Raw genomic sequence first — 18915 nt, forward strand, 5'->3', positions numbered from 1 at the left:
CAGACGATCCCACCTGCGCTTAGTTTGGCGCTGGAAGAGAGTGATCGTGGGCTGGCGGCGCTGGTCGATTCTTATTTTTCTAATAAAAGGAGACGACTGGCTCCATCAGCCTGGGCGGTGCGTACTGGGAGGATTTAAACACCGGTTTAGAATTTTCCCTCATCCAGCAGTCAGCCAGCTTCAGACAGCTGTTGGCCTGCACCGCTTGTCTTTTATTTCCTGGTTTCTGAAAGAAGTATTTTTTCAGCGTCTGAGCTTTAGATGATTTTTGATGACTAACCACCCCCCCCCAACCCCCCAACCCCCCAACCCAAGAACAAGCAGGGAGTGTCTGCCCCTGGATTTACCATCTCATTTCTGGCTGAAAGGAAAGAGAGAGAAGCAGGAACAAGAACAGAAGTGTAGCTGCAGGTAAAGCGCTGACCTCACACCCCCCCCCACTTCCCCCTCCCAATCCGGTCTGCCTTTCATGCTGAGGATGGCTCCAGCCCCCCACCCCTCCCTCCCACAGTGTGAAAGAAAGCATCTTTTCATCCGCGGAGCGTGGCTGCGGAGGGAGCTCTGCCGACCGGCTGCTCCGCGGCTCCTCGGCCCCCCAGCGCCGGAGCCCCGCCCACTCCCAGCAGCAGGAAGTGCACCAGAGCGAGCGTGTGCATCTGCGGGAGGGAGGGCCCAGCGCGCCTCAGGACCACAACTCCCAAGCTCCCCCCTGCTCACGTGTTTCCCCGTGTGCCACTGCAGACGGACAGGGCCGAATTTAACAAGGTGAGGGAGGGCGGGGGCGGGGGCCGGTGTGAGGGACTGGGGGCGTAGAGAAGCGAAAGACGAAGAGGGAGGAGGGAGATTGAGATGAATAGTTAGGCGAATCGGAGAGGAAGTGGAGGCATGTTGCTGACAAATCCAGTGGGTCTTGCTTATCCCAGCCTTATAAATCATTGTTGTCTTTGTGGGCACCAATACTTGCATGTCTGTGTGAGTGTGTGTGAGTGGTGTATGTGTGTGTTTGTGTGCATGCATGTGTGCGTGTGTTTATTTCTATTTCTTATGTATGTGTTTTTCTACACATACGCTACATGACCGAAAGTATCTGGAAACCCCTTGGTCTGGAGCTTATTTTTTGTTTGGGCTAGGCCTCTTAGTTCAAATGAAGGCAAATCTTAATGTTACGGCATACTTGATTGGCCTACACAGAGCCCTGACCTTAACCCCATCCAGCACCTTTGGGATCAGTTGGAAAGTCAACTGCGAGCCAGGCCTAATCGCCCAATCTGATCTTCTGGCTGAATGGAAGCAAATCCCAGCAGCAATGCTTCAACATCTAGTATAAAGTCTTTCCAGAAGAGTGGAGGTCGTTATAGTAGCAAAGTGTGGACCAACTGTGTATCAATGCCCATAATTTTGGATGAAATGTTGTCAAGAGCCCACATACTTTCGGCGATGTAGTGCATTTTCATTTTTATTTTTTATTAAAAAACAAAAATTTTCCAACTCATCTGAATTTTGAGTGCTCAGTTTGTGAATTGCTGTATGTACAAGCATGCTAATGTTCGCCCCCTGCACCTGGCTCAGGAGAGTGAAGACAACTCGCAATTCTCCAAAACGCAGTACCAGCCAGCTGCTTCTTTTTCACACTGCTGCCATGAGCCGCGCATGCACAGGATAGGGGTGGAGGAGACCCAATCATACGCACATGCAGAGGGCGCCCGGACAGCCAACAGGGCTCGCTAGAGCATTGAACCCTGCTATCCCCATGACTGAATCCTGCCCATATATCCATTGGATGACGCAAACCCAATTGTGCAAGGCTGCGATGCCACCTTTCTTATGATACATTTATCGGCTTACACATTTGGCAAAGTCATCACCGCGTCTTTGTGGGCTGTTTCAATAATGCAGCGGAGTGCTGTGCTTGTGAAGCCGGAGACGGAAAGCCCCCTCCCCTCCCACTCCTATGGGTTGCTGTGAGAATGGAGACCCACAGCCTCCCGTCTCCTCCAGGAAAGCGCGGGTGCTTCTCCTCTCCCGCACGCAGCCCAATCCCTCAGACCGTCTTCCAGCGCTAATCCTGTTTTCAAATATCTCAGGAAAGAGGATTATCTCGTAGAGCGGTATGAATTTCGCCGCAGTTCGCTCACACTTAATTAAATGTATTATTGTGTCCCGAAACCTCACATTCTCTCCCCTTGGATATTGCTGAGCGTAAATAAAAAAATCTGCGCACTATAATTAAGCTTAATTGATTTTCTTCACCTTGCTTTTTTCCCCCTCCTTCGCTTCTCCCCCCTTGCGCTCAAAGCGATCTGCCAGCAGGGAGGCCGGCCTCCTGCGTGCTGCAGGCATCAGATTATCCAAACATTTGACTCTGTCTCCATGGTAGAAATCTCTAACCTCCCCTCCCCCCCATCCTCAGAGGACTTCAACAGGCGTCTGTCAGAGATAAGGCTGAGCCCGTATCAGGAGCGTGCGGCCCATACAGGGGGCATGATGGGAGATTGGTCACTCCGGTGCAGTGGGCGAGGGCCTGGGGTGGGGGTTGGGGTTGGGGGGGTTTGGGGGGTGGGGGGGGGCAGGATTTATTTATGGCCCATGAGGAATAGATGCTGCAGAGGATACACACACAACCTTGAGGAGATAAAGATGGACACTGCACCTGCCATTTCTTCCCCCCCCACCCCCCGCCATCAGTGCATCCACTCCCACTGCCTACTAATCAAGCCTTCAAAGCTACGACGCAGCTCGTAGCCGTCTTTCTCCATGCTGCTATTTTGCAATATTAATGCCATCTCCGCTTTTCTTTTGAGCAAACCTGAAGGAAACCGTGTAGCGCATTAGCGCGCGTAGCTTCCTGAGAAAACGCTCTTTAATTCTCACTGCTGTTTGCTTGTTTTGACAGACGTCCTCATTGTTTTCCGTTGTGCCTGCTAAGTTGAAATAAATTGCTTTCCGCGCCGCAGGTATCTCCCAAATTTCAGGTGGTTTCCCCTCCTCCCCGACCCTGCGCATGAATAAATGACATGAACAGGTGGGAGGGCGAGGACAGGTCTGTTAGCCTAGCGACCGGCAGTATGCCAGCATGCATGCGTGAGCAGGCCTGTTGTGGATCATGCAGTTTTGATGCAAAACACTCATTTTTCCCATTTCACAAGCATTTCATGCCTGGCAAGTGTCCTTTATCCAAAGTGATTTGCATGACTTCACTATTATGACACATTTTATGCATCTTTTATACACTGTGACTCATTATAGCCTACATCTTTCATACCTTAACTGTGCAATTAACCGATATCCTGGCTAAAGTCCCTACAGAAGTGTCCCACTGGACATTTTTTCTGGCACCTGGAAAGCTTCTGCCTCCTCCTTCCTCTCTTGTCCTCCCCCTTGCCCACCCCCCTAATCTTTTCCATCCCAGTATACATATTCAGCAGTGGAGTGCGAGCAGGACTTAACTCAAATACCATCCAATATTTAACAGGACCCCCAGCATGCTGAGAATTACCCAGAGGGGTTCATGGTAAACCAGACCGGAACACAGCATAACGCATTAATCCAGCAGACACACAACAGGGTATTTTTAGCGCTCAATGAGGAAGTGAGCAACTCGCAAAGGCAAGAGCATCGCAGGCTGAAGAGCTGCCAGCTCAGTCTTTTGGTAGAGTAAGCTGATGGGTTGAGTTCGATTCCATTTCAACTGATTCGGTGCCAGTAACTAATTGAAATTCAATTCACAAATTAGAAAAATTCATCCTCCTGTTATGTGGGGATTTTTCTGATTCATGAACTGAATTTAAATTCCGTTCTGTAATTGGCTGAGTGAATTGGGGGGGTGGGGGCTCCAGCGTATTTGCAGAGGCTTGCATCTCACGGTCTCTCTCTGGGCTTGGCAGCATCTTCAGGTTCTCTAGTAGTGTGTACAGTATATGTTAGCGTTGGGTCCTTGCATTAGCATTTAGTTTGTATATTAGCGCTGAGTTGAAAATGCACACTAATCGTTGGCTTCTGGGAGGATCTGAGTTGGTGTTTTCTGCTGTGTGCATATTTCCAATCTGTTGCCCTCGGTCATGTTTTTCTGTGTTGGTTTCTTTTTTCATTTATGCATTTATTTTTTTGGGGGAAAGGGGGAGTTTAAAGGGTGAATCTCCACTGTTATTTGCTTTTGACTGCAGAGGAGAGAGGGGGGTGCTGACCTGGGAGTCCCCAGCGTGAAGCAGCCTCAGCGCTGCCCCCCTCGCCCCCGCCGTGACAGAGTCAACAATGCGGCTCCCTTCTCCTCGCTGACTCACTCCTCCGCAAAATCCCGGAGTTATTTGCGTATCTGCGGAGCGACGTCTCTTAAAAGCCGAATTATCCGCCCGGCCGCCGGCCCGCCCGGCCAGCGCTGCTTCACCCTCGTTATGTCGCGTGATCGCCCCTCGGGGTTTTTAATAACCTCGGAAATAACCGGGATGTCCGAGGCCCCCGCCCGAGCCCTTGGGCGCCCGTGTGTGGATGTCCGCGTGCTCGTGCGCTCGGGAACCCCGGGCTCCTTATTACATACCGCATGCGGCGCTCTCTTTCCATCCAGAGCGTAACCGCGTCACACTGTCGAGCAAACAGCTGATGCGTCAGTCTTAAAGCTGCGCCGATTGTAATTGTGGCTCGCGTGCGTATTCTGTGGTTCAAGTTGAGGCTAAGCGTCCAGACACGGCGCAGTCCATCCTTACACCTGCCTCACTTCCTCTACCACGACTACTTTCCGTTCCCAGGGAAATTGTCTCCAGATTAATTAAACAGAGTAATTTTGGTTCTTTGTTCTCTCTGTGTCACTTTAAGAGTCCGCTAAGCTACAAACCAAACGCAGTCCGCGCGCTGCTCGCCTCCCTGTGAGAGCGGTTGCAGAGTGGAAGCGGGCCGGGCAGATGGAGGGTTTTGCGCGGTGCTGTTCAGCGACAGGCGGTGCCGGTGAGCCCTGCCAGCTTTCGGCTGCGCTTCAGAAGGGGGTTAAGGTGGGTCCGTTAATCCCCATTATCACGCAGGCTTTTGGGCCGTCGGCTGCTCGTTAATGACTTTCGTGGATTGACATCCATCCGTCGGTTATTTCCTGGCCTCGGCCGTTCGGTTGTACGCTACTCTGACCTTATGGGAAATACACATGTGACTTCAAATAGGTTGCTGCTGTGTTGAGCTTACTTTCAGGAATACTGTTTGAATGTAGCTACAAGTGGTGTGACTGGCATTGCACCACACTCGTTTGGAGCTAGCCGTCAATCAGGACCGCTCCGTAGTACATGTATTTGCTGCTAGGAGCAGTCATGCTGTGAATTTGGAGTGCGCTGGAACACTGGTTTCAGACAGCCCTGCGCTCCTGCGGGGGCCGTATTGATTGGTAAGGAGGGGACGGGCATCAGAACGCTTGTTTGGGAGGTTAAGGGGTCACGCTGTGGGGTCTCCCTCGGGGAGAGCACAGACTTGCGCTCGCGCGTGCAAACGGGACGGCGCTCGTATTCTGTTTCAGGCCCGGTCTTCAATTATTCATGTTATTGCACAACAGCAACACTCTCACCAGCATCCTGCTCCGAGGCCCTGCTGTACAGTTGGGGGAGGAGAAATTCTCTCTCCAAACATCAACCCGCAAAAGAACAGTGCTCCCCCCCTCCGTTCTCCACTCTTAGCTTTGCTGAAGTCATCCAGACCAATATTGTGAATATTGACCATTCTCAGACCGTGGCTGACAGGGAATCCCCTCCGCACCAAGCAGATGTTTATAATTGTAAACATCTCGTTTAAAAATGCTTTATTAGTCTCCTTGGTGGGTCCTGGTTACAGAGTGGCCATTGTACTCGGCTGGCTGCTCCTGCTCCCATGGCTCAGTTTTCAGGAAGAAAAAAAACAAAACAGAAAATGAAGAAAATAACTCAGAGTGAACACAAGAGCACCGTCCCAAAACTGAGCAATGTCTGTCCAACCGACTGCTCCCTCCTGCTAAAAGCTCAAATCGGGGCGTTCGATTAACAGACGCGCACGTTTAATCATAAAGGGGAGAAATCTCATCACTCAAACTGTGAAGGTCTCAACTAGCAGTGGGCTAATAGTGCTTTGTGAACCCCGTAATGGGCGGAGCTACCGTGCACTGCTGTCTCCTAAGAGCCAATGAGAGGAGTTCCTGAAGCCCCCCCCCCCCTTCACTGTGTAGTAGGAGGATACGTTTGCTGCCCTGAAACCAATCCTGCCCAGGTGGATTGTAATGAGGTATATATCTCTAACATAGCTACCATAGACCTATCACGGTATGTATGTTGGGGGGAAATTGAAATAGAATTATTTTAGAGCCTTTTCTTCTGCTTGGCAGAAGGTGCAGCAAAGTGAAAAGGGTAAGCTAACTTTACTCTCCCATCAATGTGGTGGAAATGGGAGGGGACACAGACGACTCCAGAGTGGGGATGTCATTGCTCATCCGTCTGTCCCTCACCTCGCTTCTTCCACAGTGCGAAACTCGCACCCCAGGAGGGTAAACCTGGGACTGTCAGTGGGATTCTGGGGAGAATATTGCGTGGGGCTGTTCGCACAGCTGCCTGCGGGAGCCCAGGAAACGCTCGCTCGGCAACAAAGCGGGGGCGTCGGGGCGCGCCCTGGCATTTCCGAAGGCCGCTGTGAGCAATGCGGCCCCGTGGCCCATAATGCACAAGGCCAGAGCAACAGACACCAGGGACAGAACAGCTGTGGCCCCCCGTGGGCCCGAGCTACAGGCTCCTGAACGTCCACCCCTGACCTCAGCAACACAGGGGCGTTATGGGAATTTCACTGTGCGGGAAGGGAAGCTTGGTGTTTCCTACAGTGCTGCGTGCTTTCACTGGACTGCTTAAAGCTGCAGGAACAAACATGCATAACAAAAAATAAAACTGGCACAAATCATCTTTATACTCCAAATATTTTACTTTAGCAGCTCTTGTCTGTTTTGAGTGTTTACAAATCATATTTTACCCGTGTGGCACTTGGGAAATTTTATGTGTAGTGTGTACAAATGAGATTTTTCTCTTTTTCAACAGTTAGGTAATGGTCTTTTCAGTATTTCATACTTGGTGTGTTGCACATATTTGCTTTGCAAATGGAAGCATCGGCCCATGAATAATTTTGCTCTCTGTGCCCTTCGCCGTCCTTGCCCATCTCATCGTGCAGCACTAAGGCAAAGTGATAGTTTCGGTTAACTGCACTTTAACTGGGTTTATGGGTCCTTCTCCAGGGCTGAAGAGCCATTCCCAGGGCGTGTAAATTTGAGCTTTGGGAATCCAGTGCAGCGCTGGTCGTAAGTTTGGAGAAAGGTGGTAATAATTCTAGGGGGCCAATGCCGGGGGTTGGGGAGATGGGGGACAAGGGTACAAATTTTTAGCAACATGCTTTGCACCCACTAAGGAGCCCGGTGCTTTATTCTTTCCGGGTGCCCAGTATTCCTGGCTACTCCCCTGATCCAGTGGCTCGGCAGGTGGTGCAGTTCTGTACTCGACTGATCTGCCCTTAGCCGTTCCTTTGCTGGCTGAAACAGGGAGCGTTTCCGGCTGCTGGAGACCAGAGTTCAGGCCCTAGCCTGTGTCCTTCCTCATCTGCTTCTCCTCGCCGTGCTCCTTGTATTCTGCTTGCCACATTTCTGGATCTGACCCTTTTAATAATGGAGTGAGTGTGCATGGCCCGTTCTGCCAAGACACAGCTTCCCTTTTACGCAGGCCCATCCAGACATGACACTTTCCAATTGCTAGTGAGTGACACTGCAGTTCCTGTCAAAGTCACTGAGGAGGGATGTTTTCAGATGCAAAACCGAAGTGCTGCAGCTAAGAGTTTCTTTCTATGGAGAGTGTTTGCAACGAAGCCATTCGGACCTGATTTACATGTAAAAGGGACATATCTTAATGATTTTTTCTTACTTGGCTAATCAAAGCGGTCTACTGGCCCAGTCGTTTTGTCCTTTTCTCTGTTATTTTTCAAGGATTCTCTCCATTCTCTCATTCTGTTCACCTCCCATATGAAAACTGTCTTCCAGTCCTCGAGTCTGAAAAGGTTGAGTCCATTGTAATTGTACTGTAGGCATATTTACATTTATGTCCATAAGCGGGTTAATATTCCATAGTGCTGTCTGGTTGCTTTCCCTTGACACTTGACGCGGTGTTTTAGTGTCTACCGTGGGAAGGAGTGGGCTGAGATAAAGGCTCCCACACTTTACCCAGAACACACCCTAGTTCTCACTCTCTCGCTCTCTCTCTCTCAACCCCTCCCTTCGCATTGCTATTCTTCCTGGCCTCTATTGACAGCCCCGCCCCCCCTTCCCATTCACTATTGATACTGTGTACTTGGGATGTAAAAATAGTGCCCTTGTTCGGTGACCGCCCCAAACATAAAAGGCACATTCCAGCCAGCGGACGACAGGCAGCTTCTGCTTTGATCTTCGCTCCTCCCTCATCAGCTGTACAGTGTGGAGGATGACTGGGGAACGGTTGAGATTTCCTTTTAAAAGGGGTGAATGCTTCGCTGAAACGCATAGCAAAGGACAGGCCTCTTCTTATCTTCTCATTAGCGGCGCAGTGTGAGAGACGACAGGCTGAACTCAGGTAGAGGAGCTTCACACACGGAGCCCTTCCAGAAGATTCCTCCTCTCCTTCACCTTCCGCATGCCTTTGTATTTTATGCTCCCGCACTCTCGCTGAGGGGTTACGGTTGTGATCTGACCTTAACTACAGCGTGGAGACCTAGATGCTAGTTCTGGGGCTTGGGTGAGAGAGCCAGCCTTGGTTCTGGTCAGGCCTAGCACCTCCCAGCATGCTTTGCTCCGCCGGATGGTTTCCAGAGCTTCTCTTTCGCTTGGATATGGGTGCCCTGGCGAGGAGGCGGACGGGCACAACGCTGACTCGCGCCGGCGTGATGCGTGGACTCTTTTTCCTGATCTCCGCACGAGACGCCATCCCTCCCGAACTGACCTGCAGACAGGACGTGTGACGACGAGAACAGCAAGTGCTGGCGGAACGGCTAACCCATTTCCTCCATACGATTTGCCCGGCTAATGGCGCACCTCTGACTGTTGAGGTCTCAGTACCAAACTGTATCAGGCCCCTGCCCTTTCAAAACAACACCCGCCTGCCAAAATAAACACAAGCTTAGTACCCTTAATGTGAACAACAGGCACAACATTCGCCTGGTGAGAGGTCACTTTACTCAGAGATCCAAGCTGAAGAATCGGAGCCAACATGGACAAAGGTGTGGAACCTGTCACAGTAGGCAGGCTAATGGAGTGAAACAAAATGGGGCCCAGAAGAGCCACCGTCTGTGCCACGATGGTATGATTCCCAATGCCATTTAAATCTCGTAGCATCCTGTATAGTTAGCAAATGCCCACCGGCACACCGTGGGAAAAACATGCGTAAGACGATCTGTTCTCTGCCCCCGTGCGCATCCTGCTCTGTCCTTCTTGTATGAACATCACAGCCTGAGGTAGATTTGTACCATCGCTCGCTCTGAAAATGATATTAAGTACGGCAGCATCCACGAGGAAGGCCGTGCGTGAAAGCTAGAATCAATACACATCTGGGCTGACAGGCTCGGAGGGCGCACGGAATGCACATTCATCATCACGGCTAAACGGGCGGAGAGGACGTTTCCCGCCGTTCGCTGGCTCGTCGGGAGAGCCAGGCCTCATCCGAGGGGCGCACTGGGCGCCCGTAGGCCCGCAGACGCGGGGCCGCAGATTGCCTTCATACAGCAGGCGGTTCTCTTAACGGGCGGCGGGCGGGACGGGGACCCGTTCCTTAGCATTTTCGGCACGGAGCCATCTGCGGCGATCGCTATCGTCCCTTCCCTCCTCCACGCCGCCTAATTGACTTCACGCCGATAGCGCCGCTGTAATTACATTGCCCCCCCCCCCCCCCCATCCCAGTCCTGAACGCAGCGCCAGCGAGATCGGGGGCGGTACGGCACAGCTGTCCGCGAAGCCGGCCCCTGCGCTGGCCCGCGGCGGGGCCCTGGCGAGGCTTTCGAGGGGACTCGAGGAGGCCCGAGGATCCCGCCGGCGCCTCCTCGCGCCGTAGCGAGAGCGCGGAAACAGGAGGGTGATTTATGGCCGCCGCAGCGCCGTTAATGAGGGGAGCGGAGGGCCCTGCGGAGAGGCCGCGCCGAAGCGCTTCATTAGCGGCTCGCCGCCGGCCGCTGGAACAGGACGAGGGCGGGGAAGGGGATAGCGGGGACATTTATATGATAACACAGAGCAGGCTGTCCTTAATAAGGGTGTGTTCCAAATAAATGAAGAGGAGAATGAGGTAGAAAAGAATAATAATGCTAATGGTAATAATATCATGAGGCAGCTGCACCTTCATTGACTCGTAATAGGCAATATATTACAGTCTGCAATTTAGTTATTTGGCAGATAATTTTGGCCAAAGCCATTTACAAGTGCATTTAACATGGTAAGCAAACACCACTGGAGCTAGTCGCAATCAAATTGGTTCCACTGTCGATGCCTCAGTGCCTGCAGAATAAAGGGAGATAATGGCATTAGATTGCAGGAGAAGTGCAGTGCAGCCGTGTAGCGGTGAGCTGTTAGCTGTGCTGTTGCGGATTGGCTCCAGGGCTCTGAGGCTCACTCTGCAGCGCTGTATGTGCTGGGCGGCTCTGCACTCCCTCGTCCTGGCTTGCTGCAGAAACAGACGGCAATTAGCGTAGATTCCTGGGTCGCGGCGAGGTGTTTATTTAACGGAGCGGGGCCGCGCGTCTCCTCGCTCCCGGGGGGTGGCCCGCTGTGCCTGTCTCCCCCCTCTCCTGATTCCATTATTGAGCCGAAATCGAGCCCCTGAGGGAATTTACCGCGATAACAGTGGCAAGGAACCCAAAAGTGGCAGAGCTTGATAGGGAAAGAGTGTGAGGGGGTAGCAGGATACAGTGAAGAAGGGAGTTGGAGAGAGAAAGGGAGAGAGTGCATGTGACGGAGAGAGTGTGAGACAGATTGATTGGAATGTTATTCCCAGTTATCTCAGAGATGCCCCCTTGGTGTTCCGTGGGAAAGGGAGGGGAGGAGGGGAGTGAAAGAGAGAATGAGAGAGTGAGGGTTGAGAGAGAGGGATGAGAAAGGGAGGGGGCAGGCATGGTCAGACAGTGAGCTACGTCATCCGAAGACTTTTGCTTGCTTTCACGGCTGGATGAGCCCCCCCCCCTCAAATGAGGATGGCCCTAATTCACGGATGACGAGGAACAATGGAGGCTGTTGTGTCGCTCACCTCTGTCGACCGGAGCGGTGACACAATGGAGCCCTTCTCTGCCGCTGGACGCCAGTGCGTCTCCCCCGGCCATATGACAGACCCCGCTAATGCTACCTGACAGGGAGGCCACAAAGGCTGCACTGTTCACTGAAGAGGCGAGGGGGAGGGGCCAGAGAGAGATGGTATGAGCGGATGCGCACTGTACTCCTTGTGTGTGTGGGTGCGTTTTGAAAGCGTGGGGGTGGGTTAGTCAGTGTGAGTTCCCGAAGTTCAAAATAACAATTAGCGTAGCGCATTGTCTGGCTAAGCTCGTCCGAAACTTCCCCCAGAGGATGTGCGTGTAAGTGGGGCCGGGACAGCATTCCCAGGCAGGGGGCTGGAGCAGGCGCAGCCAGTGGAGCAGGGACCTCCCCAGCTCAGCCTAAACGTGGGAATGGGACCAGGGAGCAGGCCAGGGGGACAGGGACAGTCAGGGCATTATGGGTCGTGGGAGTTTATGAGGTGGTTCCTGGTACTCCACTAGTTTGTGCTAGCATGTGAATATGACGGGTCTCCGAAAAGTACTCATTTTCTAATTAGGGTCCCAATAGTAGAATTATTTTGAATTTGGGTCACACTATTAAAACTTTTAAGAACCTGTGCTGTAAACTATGGTCAGTTGTACACCAGACATTCATTGCTGGTGTACATTTTTTTAAGGTGGCAGTTTTGTTTCATGTTTGTTTTCAGACTGTATGGTGATGTTATGTGCAGTATGTTCTAGCTGCACAGATGCTATCTTTCAACCATAGATAAAATCACCATCTTGTATGCTTTAATGCATATAGTATATTTATTGCCATAAGTCACTTTTTTGGCTGGCCCTTTAAATTACTACCTCTCAGAACTTAAGGGAATTTGAATTTGTAAAATAAAGGTGAAGCTAATGTACCTGGTGATGTGCCTGAATGAAATCTAACACTGGACCCAGGACCCAGTCTTTGCTCTCCTCTGTGCCTACTTTTCCAAATGTATCTCCATTCAGCCAGTTTATGATTCAGCCTAGGCTGGACAGCTGCACCAAGATGGCCACGCGTTTCCCCAGCTTCATGGGGACCTATTTATGTATTTCAATTTCTGAAAAGCACACAGGAATCAGCATATTGGCGATCTTGGCAGTCTTCCTTGTGTGTTAATGCACTATGCTTGATGTAGCTACGCAGCTAATTTTCATTTGTAGTCCCTTGTCGTGTAGTGTAGTGCAGCACAGCATGGTGTAGCTGCCATACACTGCCAGTGCTGCTGCAGCACAGGCTGTTCGAAGTCCAGCCGTAGCCTCGCCTGCTGGAGCAAGCTGTACATTATTTTCTAAAAGCAATGAACGTCACGGGGTGGACAAGGGCACGCTCAAATTGATAATCTTGTTTGCTATGACAGTAAAAGGTCACACAGGTCACGCTGCGACACATCATTCTGATAGCAGTTGCTGGATTGGATCCCACTTTGTGCAGATTGTTAATGAGCGCTCTGTGAATCGTACAGCTCCGTGGGCGACGGCGAGAGAGAGATGCGTCTTGCTCGAACCCGGCCACGCCGGCGCTGAGGACGCAAGGTGATCCCGCAGCCAGGGCCCTAGCCGCCATTTCCCAGGAGGACCTACGCGAGGAATTCTGGGAAGCGTGTCAAGCCGGCGACAGATTGGGCCCTCTGTGCCGTCTGCGGGCCTCGGCCATCTGAGCTCGGAGAACGAGGCGCCACTTCGCCGCCCCTGCCTGGACGAACCGTCCCCTGACTGGGGTTACATAACCCTTTTCAGGAAAAGGGCTCATGGTGTCCGTCCGTAGGCTTGGCGATGGGGTTTTGCAGTAACCCCCATTTCCACTACACGAGCACGTTAAATCCGGACAGGGATCTGTCCTGGGCAGTTTTAGGCAGTGGCGATTCGTATGCATTCCAGCCATTCATTCGGACCAATCTAATCCGCATCTCAGTCTGTAGCCAATTTCATCTGCCAGGGGATGGATCAAAATGAGAGCGTGCTTTCATTTCATTAGAAGTGGCTGCGGAGGTGGGTGCTCTCTGTCTGCGTGTACGGCTGAGAGTGCCAGCATCCGCTCTCTCAGAGCGCGTTGCCAAAAACGGAAGCGTAATAAAAACAAAATTTAAAAATGAACTCTCTTTTTCCAAAAGCAGTTTCCAAACTTTGGCTGCGGGCATTAGGCCTCCTCGTGATTCAGCGAAGCGTGCGCGTCTGGTGCGCGGCCTTTGTGACGCGCGCTCTGTCTTTCTACTCAGCAAGGCGGCGAAACAGCCTCTGAAGATTGCAGCTTGTACATCGTTTCTCATTTCTGTGTGATGCCTCTGACAGGTGATGCAGCAATTGTTTTTTAGGGGTTTTTTTCCAGCTCTTTGCAGTTGAAGTTCTGCTGATGTTCCAGCTTTATGAGGCAGCGGTGTGCTGTGATGCCCCCCCCCAAAACACCACACACTCAGGTTACATTTCCACACAGAACACAGTGTGATAAATAAGAACAGCCGCGGGGGTGTCCGGTGGGGCATTGTTTTCTGCAGAGAAGCGAATCTTGGCTGCATTTCTGTCTCATCTCCTTCCCATTCACCTACACGTCCAAGAAGAGCAGCAGTCCTCCTCTGTCCCAGCATGCACTGGAGAGCATAAACTCCAATGCACTGAGATGCGTGACCTCCCATTACTGTCTAACACCCTAGCACAGCTTAGATTTGCATCATTCTTGGTGAGCTTCAGTAAGGGCTGAAAGTTACAAAGCTGCACTACATTTGAGAAAGGGGGCGGGTTCCCATGAGAGAAGCGGTCAGATTGTTTTGAAAGTCTGAGCTGGCTGTGAATTCTGATTTGTTATCTGCTGTGGATGCATGCATGACTGAAAATGGTCATTTGTGCCTTTGTGAAGCTCAGTCAGCCGGACTGGACTGGCTACTGTGTCCCTCTCAGTGGGTTTAACGGCGGGGAGTTTGGTAAAGATTTAAAGCAAACAGAGGATAATGCGATTATGGCAGGGTAAACGCGGTGTGAGTGCCGCTGAAGGAGCTCTGTGGTGACCCCGGCGTGCTCCTCTGTCGGCAGGCAAGGTGCTGAACACGGATCTGCGCCATTACCTCAGCCTGCAGTTCCAGAAGGGCTCCCTGGACCACAAACTGCAGCAGATCATCCGGGACAACCTGTACCTGCGCACCATTCCCTGTGAGTAACACCGTAGAGGTCTGCTCCCTAACCACGCCCATTTCCCTGTCCGTCTACTCCCTAACCACTCCCCCTTTCTCTGCCCATCTATGCCTGCCTCACCTCGGGCCTCCACATCCAATGCCATGGTGTTATTTCCTTTGAGTGGTGTTACTCCATCCACACTACCGATCCAAGGAGTAGCAAACTGTGCCCCCACCCCCTGCCATCTACGTCCATGACCCTAAGGCCCTCCCTATTGTACTCTAATTCCCACAGCCCCCTGCATGTAGGATTTAGTCTCATGGAGATCCATTCAGCATATTGAAAATGAACAGAGACCTGTGGGCACTGCCTGTACTCATGCTGGTGCTGGTCTTTGACTCCTGAACCCTCGTCATCCTGCCCCACCGCCCTGCCCCACTGCCCTGCATCACCACCCTGTAGCAGCCCAGCGACCTGCCCCTACTCCTGAACCCTCCTCATCCTGCCCCACCGCCCTGCCCCACTGCCCTGCATCACCACCCTGCAGCACTGCCCAGCAGCACCGCCCTGCCCCACCGCCCTGCCCCACTGCCCTGCATCACCACCCTGCAGCACTGCCCAGCAGCACCATCCTGCCCTACTGCTCATCTTATTTCACCCTTAGACCAGATCAGCCTCTCTGACCAGCAGTCAGGCCCCCTCAGCACACGGTGCAGACTTCATAATTGGAGGCAGCGAGGGAGAGCCAGTGTGAAAGAGGAAATGGGCAGTCTTTATTTTCCCTTTCTCCCTCTCTCTGTCTCTTCCTTCCATCTCACCTCCACCGTCAGCTATTCCCTCCCCCCTTCTCTCCACTCCCTTTCTCCCTCTCCCCTGCTCCCTATCTCTGTCCTCCATTTTAGCTGCTCTGTCTGAATCTCTCTCTCTCTCACTCTCTCCCTCTCTCTCACACACACACACACACACACACACGCACTCACACACACTCTCTCTCTCTCTCTCTCTCACACACACACACACACACACACACACACACACTCCAGAGAGTACAGATGTACCTTCCCCCGGGACAGAGGCAGGCTGTTGCTAATTTTTGCTCCTGAACCTTGAGCAGGGAGCTGAAAGGAGCAGGCTTGGAGTCGCTGCGTACCCATCCCACACTTCCGCTGAACCCCCCTTCCTCCCTCCCTCCCCAGCCCCGCGAAGCGCCAATGCTAATAAACCTGCTCTTTAATTGCTTCATGTAATCATTTGGCTTAAAAAGATGCCACTGGCTAAATGGGAAACCTAATGTGCCACAGTTAGATTTTCAATGGTTTGTGTGGCAAGTGAGTGTTTTGCAGCGTTTAGCTGGTAATTAGTTCCTATTTCACACGTTGCTAATAGATCATCGAGTAATCCTCGCAATTAATGATATTAATTTGCATAAAGTTTTCCCCATTTGTTTTGGAGGGAAAAGACGCGCTCCTCCTCCTCATTAATGTCAAATGGAAATATGACCGCAGCAAACGATTGGGTGTGTAATACGTTCGGTTCGCTTTGATTAATTTCGCCGTTCTGTCAGTAATTTGGCATGTTCTAGGGTTAACTTGATTGCTGGCTGCGTATTGGTTGTTGTGTCAGATGGAACTGCTAAACGGTAATTCAAGGCGGTTGCAAACTGTGGAAACCGAAGGTGCTTTGAAACTCATTACTTTGCTCCTGGGACGCAGTTAATTATGAACAGTGTATAGGCTTATTATTTGTTTGAAGTCTGATTATGATTAAATAGCAGGTTATGTGATGTAAATTACTGCACTGTCCAGCCGTATGCTGAGAACCAGTGTACGACGATCCTGTTTAATGCTGCGCTGGGAGCCGCCGCAAATTTAATGAGGGAACGAAATGAAAAAATCCATTTGCGCGTTTCCCTGCCTATGAGTGATGCGCACGTTTACGGTTCGATTTAAACGAGTAAAGAGGGGAGATCAACGCCGCCATTAGACAGAGGCCGTTTGTGAAACGCAGACACGTTTAGACACACCTCTCTCCGTCCGCAATGGCCTCCTAATCATTTTTTTATATACCCGCCGCCGGAGGGATAGCCGGCCGTGCTGTCGCGCGCCGGCGAAGGGCGTTTGAGCACTCCGCCGCAGGCCGCGCCATGCGGCGCGGCATCAGCGCGCCTGTGGTGGCCCTCACGGCGGCGGCCGGCGGACGTCACCCTCCGCGCCCATTAGGAGCCGGTGAGAGGGAGCGCGACCGGGTCCTGGCGGATGCTCTTACATGGCTGCCATTAAGGCCCTGGAAACGGCCTCTGGTCCGTCGGGGGAAGAGAGGGAGGAAGCAGTTTAAATCACCAGTCTGCATTGGCCTGGAACCTCCTTTTTCTTTTCTTTTTTTGACCAAACCCTGTGACTGCCTCACTTTTCTTCAGGAATTAATATGTGCCACAGTAGGGCGGTAAGCTCTTAAAAGCCCTCATGCAGATCAGAAAGGCCCCAGGTGAGATTCAGGCTCGAGACTGGTGATTTTCTGGGTGTTAAAGAGCGGCATTCCACTTGCAACCAGGGGGTGGCGCTTTATCTTCAATGCGAACTCCCCGTGCATCTGGGGCAAGATTGGGCGTTAAACACGAAACATCCCCTCAGTGTGCCCCCCCATCATATAGGCTATTTAATGAGGAATTGTTTTAGCGAACAGGAGAAGATACAGCCAGGCCTATTTATTACGGGCTCCAGTGGTGCGTGTCAAAGCGATCCCGGTCACACGGTAAGAAGCTTAAGCAGCTGGCCGATTTTTCACGTGGCAGTTTCATAAACCGCCGCGCTAATTTTTCCTTTTTTTGCAGCGGCAGTAGAGCTGCGGAAATTAGAATCTGCTTACAGAATGTTAGGTACAGAAAGGCCAGGTCACATTTTTTCCATTTTTTTCGTTCTTTTAGTGTGTAGAATGATGCTCTCCCCTGTGTTAAAGATGATGAGAATGACTTCACACGCTTCAGTTCCCCAAACAAAATCTAGGTAAATTTGCCCTCCCCCAGCAAACACAAATAAATTGGTAGTTCATACGTTATGAAAATGATTTTCGTTCAAGGGCATCAGCGCGGTCCCTGATCTGGTGTACCCGACGGAAGCTAAACAACGCTGGGAAATTGGCTGTGCTTTTAATTTCCGTCCCTCCTTTAAACAGAAAATGGTGTTTACCCTAGCCGTGTTTACCTTCAATGCCTTTGTTCAGGCTCCTGTCTTTGGCTGTTTAAATACCATTGTTTGTGCAGCAAAATGTCCCAGCAGTTTCGAGCCTGTGATTAACCCAGTCCGTCAGCCCTAAACACCAGAGTGCAGGAGTGGGCCTGTCGGCTGGCGCACCCTCTGCTCGTATTGATTTTGTTTGCTAAGGAGCGTGCTAGTTGTAAGCTCACGTGGCACGCTGTGGAAGCCGTGACAGAGGTGTGCAAGGACAAATCATGCAGGCATGTGAGATTGCATAAGACTTAGATCACAAATAAAGTTCATCTGCACACTGTAAGAACAGCGAGCAGTCAAAGGTCTCTTGGAACTCTCAGGTGTTAAGTTTAGCTTCTGATTCTCGAGGTCCTGCTGTGGTCTTGTTGTGGTCAGAATATCGTGCTCGTGTCTGACAGATTTGTCATGGGAATGAAGGTTCAGAGGTCATTTGGAACTGAAACACATGGGACCGCACTAGAACAGCAAGACCAGGACCAGAAGCCAGAGGACAGAAGCCCTGCTATGTGACTCTTGCATTGCTCATTCATGGGAGTACGGGGACAAAAGTCCTTTGAAATGCAGAAGTGTGGTTTTTTCGTTTCTTGTTATGCCCATAAAACCGCTTCTCAAAGTCGTCCCGCTGATTGCTTCTCATTGTTTTAGTCCTATGGCGGTCGTGCCGTTGTCATTGGACGGGAATGCGTGCCTTCATTGTGACTCGCCCCTTGCTCACAGGTGACTCCCGCTGACTCATTTATGGCTCGCTCTGTGTTTCTAAGCACAGCAGCTGCTGAGCAGCCATTTCTCCTGGTGGCCTTGCAGATTCCGCTCTGCCGTTCCTCCATTGTTGTGAGCTGTGCTGTGGTCCCGTTCTTCACGGCCAGGCACTGAGCTGTAATCCACTTTCCCGCAGCTGTTCCAAATTCCTGGATAAGAGCCTTTGACTCCCAGCCAGCTCAGCTGCTCTCGTACTCCTCGGGAATGTTCCAGTCTATAGCTCGCCCATAGGACCCTTTTTGACCCAAACTGCCCCCCGTATTTTATTTTGAAATCTAAAGTGGAATTTTTTTTTAGCATGCTGAGATTTAAGCAGAGGAGCGATATGCAGAGTTAATATTTCTTTCAGATGTGAAAAATGACCTTTTTCTCTTCCAAACAAGGAGAAGCTGTTTGCATTAATGCCAAGCCAGTTTCAGAAGGGAATACGTGACAGAACAAACGATGGATGGTTCCTCTTATTTCCATTTCAGTGGCTTAATTTCCATTACTCCTTTTTCTTTCACACTCTCTCCTTCTCTCTTTCTGTCTCTCTCTTTCCCACCTCTCCTTGTCTGTG

At 51.4% G+C, this 18915-nt stretch overlaps 1 protein-coding gene across 3 annotated transcripts in view; it reads left to right on the forward strand.

Annotated features, from left to right (window-relative positions):
• Positions 1-18915, forward strand: part of magi3a (membrane associated guanylate kinase, WW and PDZ domain containing 3a) — a 121807-nt gene that overhangs the window by 58145 nt on the left and 44747 nt on the right. For all 3 annotated transcript variants that reach the window (XM_064298815.1, XM_064298816.1, XM_064298817.1), the window contains exon 2: positions 14290-14406. In XM_064298815.1, coding sequence (XP_064154885.1) covers positions 14290-14406 — 117 coding nt within the window. The remainder of the gene's footprint in view (positions 1-14289; positions 14407-18915) is intronic.

Source organism: Anguilla rostrata, chromosome 11 (assembly GCF_018555375.3).
Source record: "Anguilla rostrata isolate EN2019 chromosome 11, ASM1855537v3, whole genome shotgun sequence".
NCBI classification, from domain to species: Eukaryota; Metazoa; Chordata; class Actinopteri; order Anguilliformes; family Anguillidae; genus Anguilla; species Anguilla rostrata.